The sequence below is a fragment of the Syngnathoides biaculeatus genome, chromosome 14 (genome assembly GCF_019802595.1).
Source record: "Syngnathoides biaculeatus isolate LvHL_M chromosome 14, ASM1980259v1, whole genome shotgun sequence".
Classification (NCBI taxonomy): domain Eukaryota; kingdom Metazoa; phylum Chordata; class Actinopteri; order Syngnathiformes; family Syngnathidae; genus Syngnathoides; species Syngnathoides biaculeatus.
In genome coordinates this window covers 26,159,325-26,172,106 of record NC_084653.1, presented here as the reverse complement: position 1 = coordinate 26,172,106, position 12,782 = coordinate 26,159,325, and the positions used below count along the sequence as shown (strand labels likewise).

General features: G+C 46.5%; 1 protein-coding gene across 8 annotated transcripts in view; it reads left to right on the top strand.

The window, feature by feature from the left end:
* il1rapl1a (interleukin 1 receptor accessory protein-like 1a) overlaps window positions 1–12,782 on the top strand; it is a 318,067-nt gene that overhangs the window by 219,316 nt on the left and 85,969 nt on the right. For all 8 annotated transcript variants that reach the window (XM_061840540.1, XM_061840542.1, XM_061840543.1 and 5 more), the window contains one exon: window positions 542–695. In XM_061840540.1, the coding sequence (XP_061696524.1) occupies window positions 542–695 (154 nt within the window). The remainder of the gene's footprint in view (window positions 1–541; window positions 696–12,782) is intronic.

The following is a 12,782-nucleotide window of genomic DNA, read 5'->3' as shown; positions in this document are numbered from 1 at the left end:
CCATATTTTTTTCGGAAAGTCGTCCATTTTTACTGTCAATGAAATATTTTAAAGCTACATAGCTAACTAGCAGAAAAGCTAGCACCTAAGTAATTTATTCTCGCAAGATAACTGGAAGCGATTTTCGGATCATAATGTGGCATATTTGAGGTGTAAATTATGAAAATAAAGTTGATTTGTTTCTTTTTTGGGGGTCTTTGAAGTAAGGCTCATCCCTATCCGCCATGAATTGCGACACCACAATTTTCCTTTGTAAATGTGCCATATTTCCGTAAATATTTTCAGTGTGTTCATTCGGCAGATCCTTTATTTATTTCATTAATTATTTCATGTATTTATTTTTATTGTTATTATTTATTTATTTTTATGTATTTTCTTTATTATATGTATTTATTATTATTTTATTGTTTTATTTTTATTTCTTTTAAGCATTTATTTGCGAATGTTTTGTGTTTTGCCAATCATATTGAACGACAGCTCGGTTGTTGTGAATTTCGTTTGGACGACGCGACGGTGAAGCAGCCTCTCCTGCCCTCCCCAGGAATGTCATCCAAAGCGATGGCGCGCCAGCGTCATCCAGAAGAGAGACATTCTCTCCTTCCAAGAGGTGACGGAGGACGACATCGGGAATTACACCTGCGAGGTCCAGTTTGGCGGCTTTGTGGTCAGGCGGACGACGGAACTGGCCATCACCGGTAAGAGGGTAGCAAAAGTGTGTGTGTGTTTGTGGGGGGGGGGGGGGGGTTGAGATCAGGGGAAGTGCGCGGTCGATGCCGGATGAAAACGCGTCGGCCGCTTGTACTAAAGGGCTATTTGAGGCGATGAATTGATGGCCAACACACAACATGCGCGCCGCTGAGCACCGCTGCAACATCCCGCTGTTGCGCTAATTGCTACGGGAGGCTCAGGCCGCCCCGCTGCCATTTTTTTTTTTTTTTTTTTTTTTTTTTAACTGATTCTTCTTCCACCTCAGCACTTCCCATCCGGTCTATTGGCGGTGAAATATTGTATTTCAAACTTACTAAGTTGAACACGCGCGCATTCGGAGAACTCCGAGGGCAAAGGCTGCGGGTCGGATTGATCATCTCCTCTTCGTTGACTTTGAGCCTAAATCTGTGTCTCCTTTTTATTCTTGACCATCTGCTTAAATACTTATGATATGTTTGTTAATATTGCTTTACGCCAGTGAATTTTATTCAAAATGTCATGAAGTAGCATATACGTATATATATATATATATATATATATATATATATATATATATATACGTACAATACAATAAATGTGAGTATGGTAGAGAAGGCGATTTATATCAGTACGCATACATTTAATAGATAAAGATTCATCCCTTCATCTTCCATTCTGTTTTTCCAAAATAATGGGAAAAATAATTTTCAGAGAGCAAATTCCATCATCATTTTTGTCCTTTCTTGAATATTTGTTTGATAATGTCCTCGTTTTTCCTTATTTCAACAGTTATTGAGGCACAACAGAGGCCAGTGGCCGCCTAAAACTGTACTTACAATAATAATAATAATCAGAACACATATAAGTAGTGATGTAAAGTGAAATTGTTGATGAATAAAAAGTGCCCTTTTTTTAATTTACTAAAGTGGATATTCCACCACAATTCAGCAAAGCTCCTGAAGCCCACGGTAACAGGTCAGTGCGAGGCAATGAGTGTACGTCTGAGTGGTCTGCAAATGATTAATAACTCTCGGAGATGCCATCGCTCTGATTCATTTTTCCTCGGGCGTGGTCCATTTTTACAAATCAAATTAGAGACACAACATGCAACAAGGGCTGTTGTTGTCATTTTTCTTTTTTTTTTTTTCCAAAGAGCATTTTAATTATGTATTGGTGTCAGGTCGTACCGACAACTTGAATACATTTTAAAACATATTTTCCCCTACATTTCCCGCTTTTGGAGACATGTTTTTCCCGAGGATTTGTACCAAACTGTTTGCCTTTTGCACGAAAGAGTGGTCAACCTTTTTGTGCTTTCTAAAAGCATTTTTTTTTTTTTAATTTCTATATATATTTTAAGGCTAAAGAATGCAGCGTTAACATACCCACGGGAGTTACATGTTGCTCGTATGTTTAACATTTCGCACGGGTCGTTTCCCTGAGGGCCCCCGAGTTAGCCTGACCTCCGCACTCAACCAAGATCGACATCATAAACGTTTTATTCAGCCATAAATATACGCCGGCGTTCAACTTAATGATACCGTAAGAGGCCGTCGAAGGAGGTCGCCAAAAAGATTAAGACGTTTTCTTTTCATCTGTCCCCTTTTGTTGCATTTTGGCGAAAACGCGATGGAGGTTCCTCCAACGGTCAGCGAATTTAAGAATATAAAACTCTCCTCTATGTGAAATGGCATGTCATTATCCAAGCCGCTTATCCTCACAAGGGTCGCGGGAAAGCCGATGCCTATCCCAGTTAGCTTCAGGCGAAAGGCGCGCTACACCCTGAACTGGTCGCCAGTCAGTCGCAGGACAGGTATTGGTCCCACGCTCTACACCATCAGTGACAAACTCTGAATGTACATCGAAAAGCGAGAAATTAGCCATAACCCAGCCACTGAATTAAACCGCCCGTTTTGTTTTGTTTTTTTATGATCATATCCGCTTGTTTCATGCGCCCACGCTTGGGCGTCCGTACGCGCCCCTACAAGCGCGCGAGATAAGTAATAAGTCATCAAATTAGGGGAAGTAATTACCTGTGACACGGTTGTGCTTGAGGTAGACGCGGGGCTCCCATTATTGCTTCTTTTCACGCAGCACAAAAAACAATTACCGCTCAAGTCTGCTTTTGTGACATAACCGACTCCGTGATGCAATCCGACTTTTTTTAAATTCATTTATCACGTCGTGAAGCATTTGCTTTGTCATGCCGATGTTGAATTCCCCCCCCCCTCCCCCCCATGATCTATGATCAATCGTATTGGATTGGGATTTTCAGACTATTAAACCCCGACAGAAAATATCGGAAATATTGTAAATACCCTCATTCCCTGCCTACACCCCTCACCTGGTTACAAGCCTCACCGAGTACATTTGTAAAGGAAATACCATTTGGTGCATACATATGCCGCAGCTGTGTAAAACCTGCAAGTGCCCACATTGAAACACCAGATATTTACAAAGAAAGACGCTACACAGAAAGTGTTTAAGACTAGCGCTAAAGCTAGCTCTGCGCTAAAGCTAGCGCTGCGCTACTGCTAGCACTAACGCTAGCGCCGCGCTTACACTAACGTTAACAGAGCCGGTTAAAATAAACTTACCAGTAAATATCACTGAGAGACACCAGTAACAAAGCAGCAACATGCTAGCTGCGCTAACACGGCCGGTAAAAGTCACTTCCTCGGCACATATATTCCACCGGTCTCATTCTTACCTTTTCCCTCCAAGTGCCCCCCTTGCGGCCGTTAGGAAAATGGCACCAATTAGCCGCATAAACGTGAAACACGAAAGCGTGTAAAAAAAAGTCGCATCTTGTAGGCCGGAAATTACAGTAATCTGATTCGTAGTGAGGCATGATATTCGATACCAATGTTGCATACGAGTGGGACGATATGTTTTTCGGAGAAAGATGGAAAACTCAACAAAAATCGAAGATTCACGGCTATTGTTGGACAATGATTAAAACATGAAAACAATAAAAGTCAAGACTAGTTAGATATCTAATTAATAAACATCCAATAAGTTTAAACATAAATTAAGCACAATCGACAATAAACGAGTCATAATTTTTAGTCATCAGTAATTCAAAGATGGTGCTTAGTGTGGTGGCGAAATGGAAAACAAAAAACAGAAAAGCAACGCAGGTGGCACCAAGATTTGGACTTTGAGTTTCAACATTTGGCAAACACGCATGCACGATGAGTTCTTGTGTTTTTTTTTTTTATCCTCACGTTCTTAACATCCCTGCTATTTTCGTATGAGGTAGCCATGAAAACCGCCAAGAGTTCTGTAATTCTCAAAGGAAGAATCTTGTGTGTGTGTCCCCCCCCCCCCCCCCCACCGACGTCAACTTTCAGGCGTGTCCTGCACACGTCCGCCTTTCTTACGTCATCCCCATCCCATCAAACGGCCGCGCGGTTTTGCACATTTCATCACATCCCGTTTTAAAACCAACCTTGGCTGAAACGTTAAAATTCCAAAGTGTGTCAGAGGAGCGAGGGCTCATCTCGGCGCGATGCCGAGAGGATGAAGTAGGTCGCGGCGTTGAAGTGATGTCAAACGCGGCGCCGCCGCCGGCGCTCGTCTCCGCCTTTCGCCTTCGCCTCGGCGTGACGACCGTAGCTTCTCCTTCCGCCACGTGACACCTCCCCCACCCGTATTCGGAGCAATAGGGCAGCCATCATCTGAGCTCAGGTCAAGCTTGTAATGGAGGTTAACTACGGGCATAAAGATGGACTCATTCAGATCAGGCAGAGCCGCGAGACCCTTCATCAAGCGGCCGTGCTCTTCGGGTTAATGGAAATGTAAAAGAAACTTCCACTAGTTTAACGTTGCCTCATCTTGTGTCTTCTCATCGCACTTTGAGGTTTGTGTTTAAGGACTTCTTTAACAACTCCATGGACACGGTAACGTCAGGACGCAAACGAACCAACGCACGGTGGAAAGTCTTCTTCTTTTCCTTTCGGCTTGTCCCGTACGGGGTCGCCACAGCGTGTCATCTTTTTGCATCTAAGCCCAACGCCGTCCTCGTGTCCTCCCTCACCACATCCGTCAACCTTTTCTCCGGTCTTCCTCTTCCTCTCTCTTCCTTGACAGCTCCATCCTCACCGTCCTTCCACCAACGTACGCACTCTCTCGCCTCTGGACATGTCCAAACCGTCCAAGTCTGCTCTCTCAAACCTCGTGTCCAAAACGTCCAACTTTGGCTGTCCCTACAATGAGCTCATTTCTAATCCTGTCCAACCTCGAGAACCTCAACATTTTCATTTCTGCCACCTCCAGTTCCGCTTCCTGCCACCGTCTGCAATCCGTACACCTCACCACTGTTTTGTAAACTTCGCCCTTCATCCTAGCGGAGACTCTTCTGTCGCATCGCACACCGACGTATTGTGGAAAGTAACGGCTAAAAACGAAAACAATGGCGGGTAAACGTCGCGTCTCCTCGTCAGTCAAGAGCTCAGATCATTGAGGATCCCAAGACGGGATTTTTCGAAATGTTTTCTACATAGAGTAAAAGGGAGGCGGCACGGTTCTGAGGACCTGGTTTCGATCCCGACCTCGCCTGTGTGGAGTTTGCATGTTCTCGCACTCCGGTTTGCTCCCGCATCCCAAAAACATGCAACATTAATTGGACACTCTAAATTGCCCCGAGGTGTGATTGCGAGTGCGGCTGTTTGTCTCCATGTGACCTGCGATTGGCTGGCGACCAGTTCGGGGTGTACCCCGCCTCCTGCCCGTTTACAGCTGGGATAGGCTCCGGCACTCCTCGCGACCCTTGTGAGGATAAGCGGCTAAGAAAATGGATGAATGGAGGGAGTAAAACGGAAGGTGCGGGAGGGGCAAGTCACGATGGAGGAAACTAAAACTAATCCAGTTCACCGTAGCGTAACACATCTTCATAGGTACCCTTGTCGTTTTTTAAACATTTTTTTGCAAAACGGGGAAAAAAAAACTAAAGAAATTCAGCAGACTAGAAGAGTCCAACAGACTCGATTCAAGGTTTGAGGATTAATTACCGTGATTAACACGAGAAGACAACACAGACATACAGGAAAAAACATTTTTTACCAAACACTTGTGGTGTATTTTATTGAGGTTGTGACACTTGAGTAAAAAAATGACAATTATGGCAATTATGTTACAATATTCAGAGGATTTAGTCTATTGATTTCTATATTTGAGTGATATCTTGTAGCATCCATCCAGCCACTTCCTGAGTTGCTTGTCCTCACAAGGGGCGCGGGAATGCTAGAGAAAGCCAACCCGAGCTATGTGGCACTTTTCATGAAATGTACTTTTCCCCAAACTTCTACCTTGGTCCCCGTTTAATTCTATTTTTACAATCTGCAGCAGGCAGCGGGCCACAAAAGGCCCCCGGGCCGGATTTTGAGTACCACCGTGTTACCAGATTACAGTCGCGCTTTTCCAGGGAACGAAGACGATTCGACGAGCGAATACAGATGACGTGATCCAAAATAATCGGCTGAATTATTGGCGACGGCGCGGCGCTCCTAGTCGGGTTTTGATTCCGCCGCGGCCTCGCTAATTCTGCCATCCTGCAAACGGCAGATACAAACCCGCATCGGGATGAAAATATTACAGAGGGCGGGCGAGCGAGCGAGGGATAAAGAGAACAAGTGACTGATAACCCAAAAGTAGAGAAGCGATAGCAAGAGGTGGGGGAGATATATAGAGCGCGCGGGGCTCCTGTATCTTTATCGGTATTCCTCCTCGGTGTTTCCCGGCAGAAAGCGTGTGTTCGAGACTATAAACACACTATTATCCCAGTGTTTATCACAGCACACATTATCGTTTGCCTCCGTCGGACTTACTGTAATGGAGTCGTTTGGTTTGATGGATGCCTCGGGCGGCCCTTTCTATCTGAGAGCCCCCTTTCCCGGCTGCGCCCCCACCCCCGCTCCCCCCACCTCCCCTTCCACTCCATTCTGCTGTTCCTGCGTTCGCTCGGAGCCCAAATACCTGCGCGGCGCCACGCGGGCGTTCGCCGCAGGCCGCGAAAGCGGTGATTGAGGTTGCGGCCGACGTAAATGTCGCGTTCGGCGAGGTGGGAGCGAGGCGGCGCCGGGGCGAGGCCAAATCGAGGGGAGGATCATCTGCCTTTCATGGTTAGGGATGCGATTTGGAATCTATACATATCTAAACACCGTTGGGGGGGAACGACACGCGGTAGCCCAAAGTGTTTTGCGGCCGCCGCACACGCAATAACAACTTCTTAAAAACAAACAAGGGAATGAAATGGGCTTTTTTGTTGAAGAATGCAATTATCCATCGGTCACGGGCGAGCGACGCGCGGCAGGACCCAAATGCAGGACTCCGAGGCGGGGACATGATTTTCACGAGTAGCTAAATTGTGTCAGAGGTCATACGCAGGCAAGCAGTCCAAAAAGGAAGAAGGACAAAAAAAAAAAAACACATAGCAAAAAGGGTAAGATCCAAAAATCGTGAAACGAGGGCCGATAACAACGAGGCAAAACCTGGAACACGAGCAAAAACAAGACTTGACTGAAGTGGCACTGAAACGCTGTAACGAAGGAGATACTCTTAACAAGAAGCTTGCGTACTCACACACGCAACTGACGAGGCTCCGATGCCTGGCCTGATTGGTGTCAATGAGGTGCACGTGAGGAGATGCTGCGCACGGGGCAGTGACCTGGCCACGCCCCTCACACCATCAACATTTCCACAAATTATTGTCAATTTGTTTTGTTTGTATGCTCTGTCCTAATATGCTTTCCGTTTGCACACATATTTGACTTTGTACAGTCATGTTGAACACGGAAAATTTTGACTGTTCTCTCGACTAACGTTCAAGTTCAATTATCGTTATTGGCCAGATGTGTTCAACACACGTGAACTAGGATTCCTCCCTCAATTGAAACTGAACTAAATTGAAAAGATTTTTCATCTTACCTTTAGTTTATGTTGTCTTCTTGATAGGCTAGTGCACGTTTAAACCACTGCAAGCTAAAATGAGGTCGTGGTCATTTTAAAACCTGAACTTGTAAGAGTAAAACGGGCAAGCGTAAAAGTTTGTGACTCCGTCCCTGCTGACTTCTAAAGTCTGTTTGGGAAGAAGCTGCCGTTCTTTATCGGCGGGCGAACTTTGCTTGGCACTGCTCAACGGTGTCACCTGGACACGGGCCGGATTCAGCACTCTCTGGGATTGCCACCTAAACTCAGAGATCAACTCCAGTCATGTACCCGCATGGACTCGAGCACCGTGGATCAGTCCATCTCAGAGCTCTTTCGGGACAACTTTTGTAAGACGATAAAAAAAGAAAAATCCCAGAACGGAAACATGGGAGACGAGGCAGCATCAGACCCAGACAGAAGCGACTGCGGCTCTGCCGGACGCCGCCGCCGGGCTCTCTTGCAAAGCCGGTCCCGATGAAATAAGACGGACCAGATCCGAGCCGGCTTCACTCGTCTGGAAAAGTTCAGGGAGGCCTTTGTCGTTGTCTTTCCCTGAAACACGGCTCACTCGTGAGGATGACAACACTTGCTTTGGAGTACTGGTGACGCTCTACGGAGACTCCGGCGCCACTTTGAAATGCCCAGAAGGAGGATTCTGCCTCCGAGTCAATCAACAATGGACGAAGGAAACGGTGGACAGAGCGCAAACAATGAGCTTAACCTCTTGGGAATTTCCACGGGATATTTCTGACAGTCTTATGCATTGATCCCAAAGCCAATCAAAAGAAAAACCAAAAAAAAAAAAAAATACACATAAGCTCCAGTCACTCTGATCAACAATAAAACATGCTCCGTGATTTCATTCTGGCTAAAATTCATCTGTGTGGTATTTACGTTTAATTACGTTGAACGAATCAGGCTTCTAACGACTTCGCAAAGCTTTTCCGTTTCTGGCTCACTTGTTATCATTTTGTCACCTTTTGTCTTTGCCCTCGCCGGGACATTTCTGTGGTTATATTACTCACTTAGCTGAAGTCTCACGAGATTTGCTGACATTTGGATTCAGGGTGTGTGCGTGTGTGTGTATGCGCGTGAAGGTGACCCGGAAAGGTTTTCTCATTGCTGTAAAAGGCTTGCTTTCGCTATCGGGTCACCTTAGGAAGCGTGATCACTCGGTGTGACCTTATAAAACATTACAGACTCTGCGCACGAGTATCGCTTTGACTAAGGTAGCGGAGGGAAAGCTTATACGCGCTGGCCTCGTTAAAGCCGGACCCACGTGCCCGATCCGCGGCCCGACGGAGAGGAAGCGGGTAGCGCCGATACGAGAGCAGCGGGCAAGATAAGAAGTGTGGCCTGTGAGAAGCCAGACGGGGTTTTTGCTCTCAAGTGAAAGCTTTTCCGACGCCGTCCACTCGAACGCGAGGTCGGACGTTACCCGCGAGGCCGAGGGCGATAGCGTCGCGAGGTTCCGTTCAGTCCGAGCGCGAAGTCGACTTTTGCTCGCTCACGAAGGCCAACGGTGAGCGCGCCGCCAACAAGTACGACGTGAGCCATTGAAGTCGCACCTGTCAAATTTTGAGGCGTTTGCGTTGGTGCGTTTGGCACTTCGGGACGAAACGGAGAGCAAAATGGCTTGTTGAGTGTGGTCGACATAAGAGACAGCTTTTATTTCATTAAAAAAAGAAAAATAAGTCAATCAAATTCGGGTCATTAGCCAGAATTTCTGCTATATGATACAATCAACAGCCACTTGATTTTGCGTGACAGGCAACATCATGTGAACACACCGCGGTTCCTTGTTGGCGTCCTCACGATACCACTTTGTCCTCAACAGTCTTTTTTTTTTGTTTGTTTTTTAAAGGGTTTTCACAGTAAATTTTCCGAGCATAAAGCCGGCGGATGAGGGGAAAGGAGAGTTACACGCGCCGATGCGCTTTTCAGCTGCTTCTTAACCAGTACAAAACAAAACCCAATGACCGCACTCAAGCAGGAGTTGGATGTTTTGATGTTTTATTTATTTTTTTTGTGGTCCGTATGTGTCCCAAAACTTGCTGGCAACAAGTCCAAAGGGTTCGATGCCTTTTGGCCAAAGTCAGCCGCCATATGCTCTGGCTTATTAAATATCCTAATGAGGACAAGAGAAAATGGTTGATGGACGGACGTAAACAGAGATAATCAGTTTTAAAGTCAAACTCTTGTCAGCATAAACATTAAATATAAATCAAACATTTTACACCGAAATTGATGTAGCAAAGCAAAAGATGCGGAATTTATTATACATTGCTACTTTTTAAACTGCAGTTAAACATGCACAAAAGTTCCACCAGCATTCATGGTGACTTTTAAACCAGATTTTAAACATTTAAACAACAGCCATTTTCTTAGTCGCTTATCCTCACAAGGGTCGCGGGGAGTGCTGGAGCCTATCCCAGCTGTCAACGGGCAGGAGGCGGCGGGGTACACCCTGAAGTGGTCGCCACCCAATCGCAGGGCACATGGCGACAAACGACAGCCGCACTAACAATCACACCTACGGGCAATTTAGAGTGTCGAATTAATGCTGCATGTTTTTGGGATGTGGGAGGAAACCGAAAACTCACACAGGCACGGGGAGACAATGCAGACTCCACACAGGCGGGTCCAGGATTGAATCCGGGACCTCAGAACCGTGAGGCCAACGCTTTACCGGCTGCTTCACCGTGCCGCCCTAAGCTAGATATATTTTCAAAATTGTGGGCACGTTGTATGGCTTCAAAATGTAAAAATCCAGTCAAATGATACCTGTCTGACGGCGTCACTCAAAGGCGAGCCTTTCGGGAGGTCCCATTTTATGGCGTACCTAATATACTGGCCAGTCAATGCGTAGTTTCCTCCCTGACGTCGTTGCCGGCGGACCGTTTCGTGACGTTCCGGCCCGCGTGACGCACCCGCAGCAGGCTTTACGGAACTGTTTAAAATATTGACACGACGAGGCGAGTGTGCTCAGACAATTGAACGCGCTTTGATTCCGGCGAGCAGCGTCGTCGACGATCAAGAGTCCGTTATTAGCTGGACGGGGTGGCGTACGACAGCTCATTAGTTGAGGGTCAACTTTGCCCCCCACCCCCACCCACCAGCCAAAACCCCTTCTCTTAAGTGTTCTCCGACTCCCTCCATCACCATTCTGCGGCTGTCCTCCTCGGCTCTGAGCTCACATTGTTTTAATTCAATTAAAAGTGACATCAATCTGCATGTGACGAATGAAATTTACATCCCCCGCAATTAATCTTGGCTGACCTTATCCCGCTCCGCCCACGCAGCCACCCTCCGTCCCCGCTGATTATCATTATCTAGCTCTATAGAGCCGCTACTGGAGCGTGAGCAAAAAAAAAAAAAAAAAAAAAAAAGAAATTAACATCACGATTCTGTCTTTTCAAGGTCCCCCCCCTCCCTTTTTTTTTTTTTATTTTAAAAGGTGTGCACGGCGATTAAAAGTCTTTTTTTTTTTTATTCTCCTGATGCTGAGATGGGTTGGAACGTTCCCTGGGGAGCCCTGTGGGAGATTTCCCGCTTGGCCCGAAGGTCGTTTTGGGCGCCGTGACGCCACGAGCGGGAACGGGTGGGATCGCACGTTAGGCGCGACGCTCAAGCGCTCAGGCGTCGTATTATATTTGAGATGTTTGTGTGATACATATGCTGACTTTGGGTGTCACGATGGAAGATCACCGCCGTAGAAGGGTTTAAAATGTGATCGATGAGCTTCTTCTTCCTTTCCTTTCGGCTTGTCCCGTACGGGGTCGCCACAGCGTGTCATCCTTTTCCATTTAAGCCCATCACCGTCCTCATGTCCTCCCTCACCACATCCGTCAACCTTTTTTCTTTGGTCTTCCTCTCGCTCTCTCCTCCTCCTTGACAGCTCCATCCTCGCCATCCTCCTACCAATTTACTCACTCTCTGGCCTCTGGACATGTCCAAACCATCGAAGTCTGCTCCCTCGCTCCTTGTCTCCAAAACCTCCAACTTTGGCTGTCCCTCCCTCGAATGAGCTTTTTTCTAATCCTATCCAACCTCGAGAACCTCAGCACCTTCATTTCTGCTACCTCCAATTCCGCTTCCTGTTCTTTCTTCAGGGCCACCGTCGCTAATCCGTCCATCGTGGCCGGCCTCACCGCTGTTTTATAAATTTTGCACTTCATCCTGGGGGATTCTCTTCTGTCACATAGAACACCAGACACCTTCCGCCAACCCGTTTCTTCACTTCCTTACCGCACTCTCCATTACTCTGGATTGTTGACCCCAAGTATTTGAAGTCGTCCACCCTCGCCATCTCTTCTCCCTGGAGCTTCACTCTTCCTGATTCGTTCAAATGTGATCTCTGAGCACAGTCGAATAGAATTGCACGTTTGTCGACTTGAAAGAAATGCATTGTACAGTACATTTTAAAGACATGGACTGGAGTCAATGTGATTTGGACTTTACTCGACTCAAGTCACAGTTTTGATGACTTGCAACTTAGCAAAAACTACAAGATTTCGACTTGACTTGTATTAGACTGGAGATTTGATCGGAAAAGTCACAGCTATCCCTTTCCAAACGTGGCCCGTACAGTATATACTCCATTTTCCTGAAGCGTATCAAAATGCAGTCATGCTGATGATGTTCAGGACAATTTGGCTCTCCCAAAACGGAATTACGCGTCTTTTTGGCCAGTTTCTTTTCGGCCCACAAATGGTCGGGAATGTACTTCCTCTTACAATCCTTTCAAGGAGTACGGCTTTTGTTTATCACTTCATGTTTTCTTAGTCCCACCATGTAAATACAGTAATTCCCACTGAGCCGACACCTTCTTGTAATATTCTTACAAAGCGTTTCTGGCAGATTTACTCCGCCGGGCCTAATACGACAAGCTTGGACATGTTTTTTTATGTTCTTTTGCAGCAGGTGCGTGGCCGTCTGCAGCAGCTCGACACGAAAACACCCGAGACCGGAGTGTCCCCTTTTCAATGTTATCGGTGTTCATAACATCTTCTGGCTCCCAACTCCGAAATTGTTTCTCTCGAAGGTCATATGCAAAAAGGCCTATAATCTCACGCGGCATCTGCTTCCTTTCACAAAACTCGTCGGGCCTTGTGCACACGGGGACCTTGTCGCCATCGCTCGGCTCGCAGCGCTAACAACGCGAA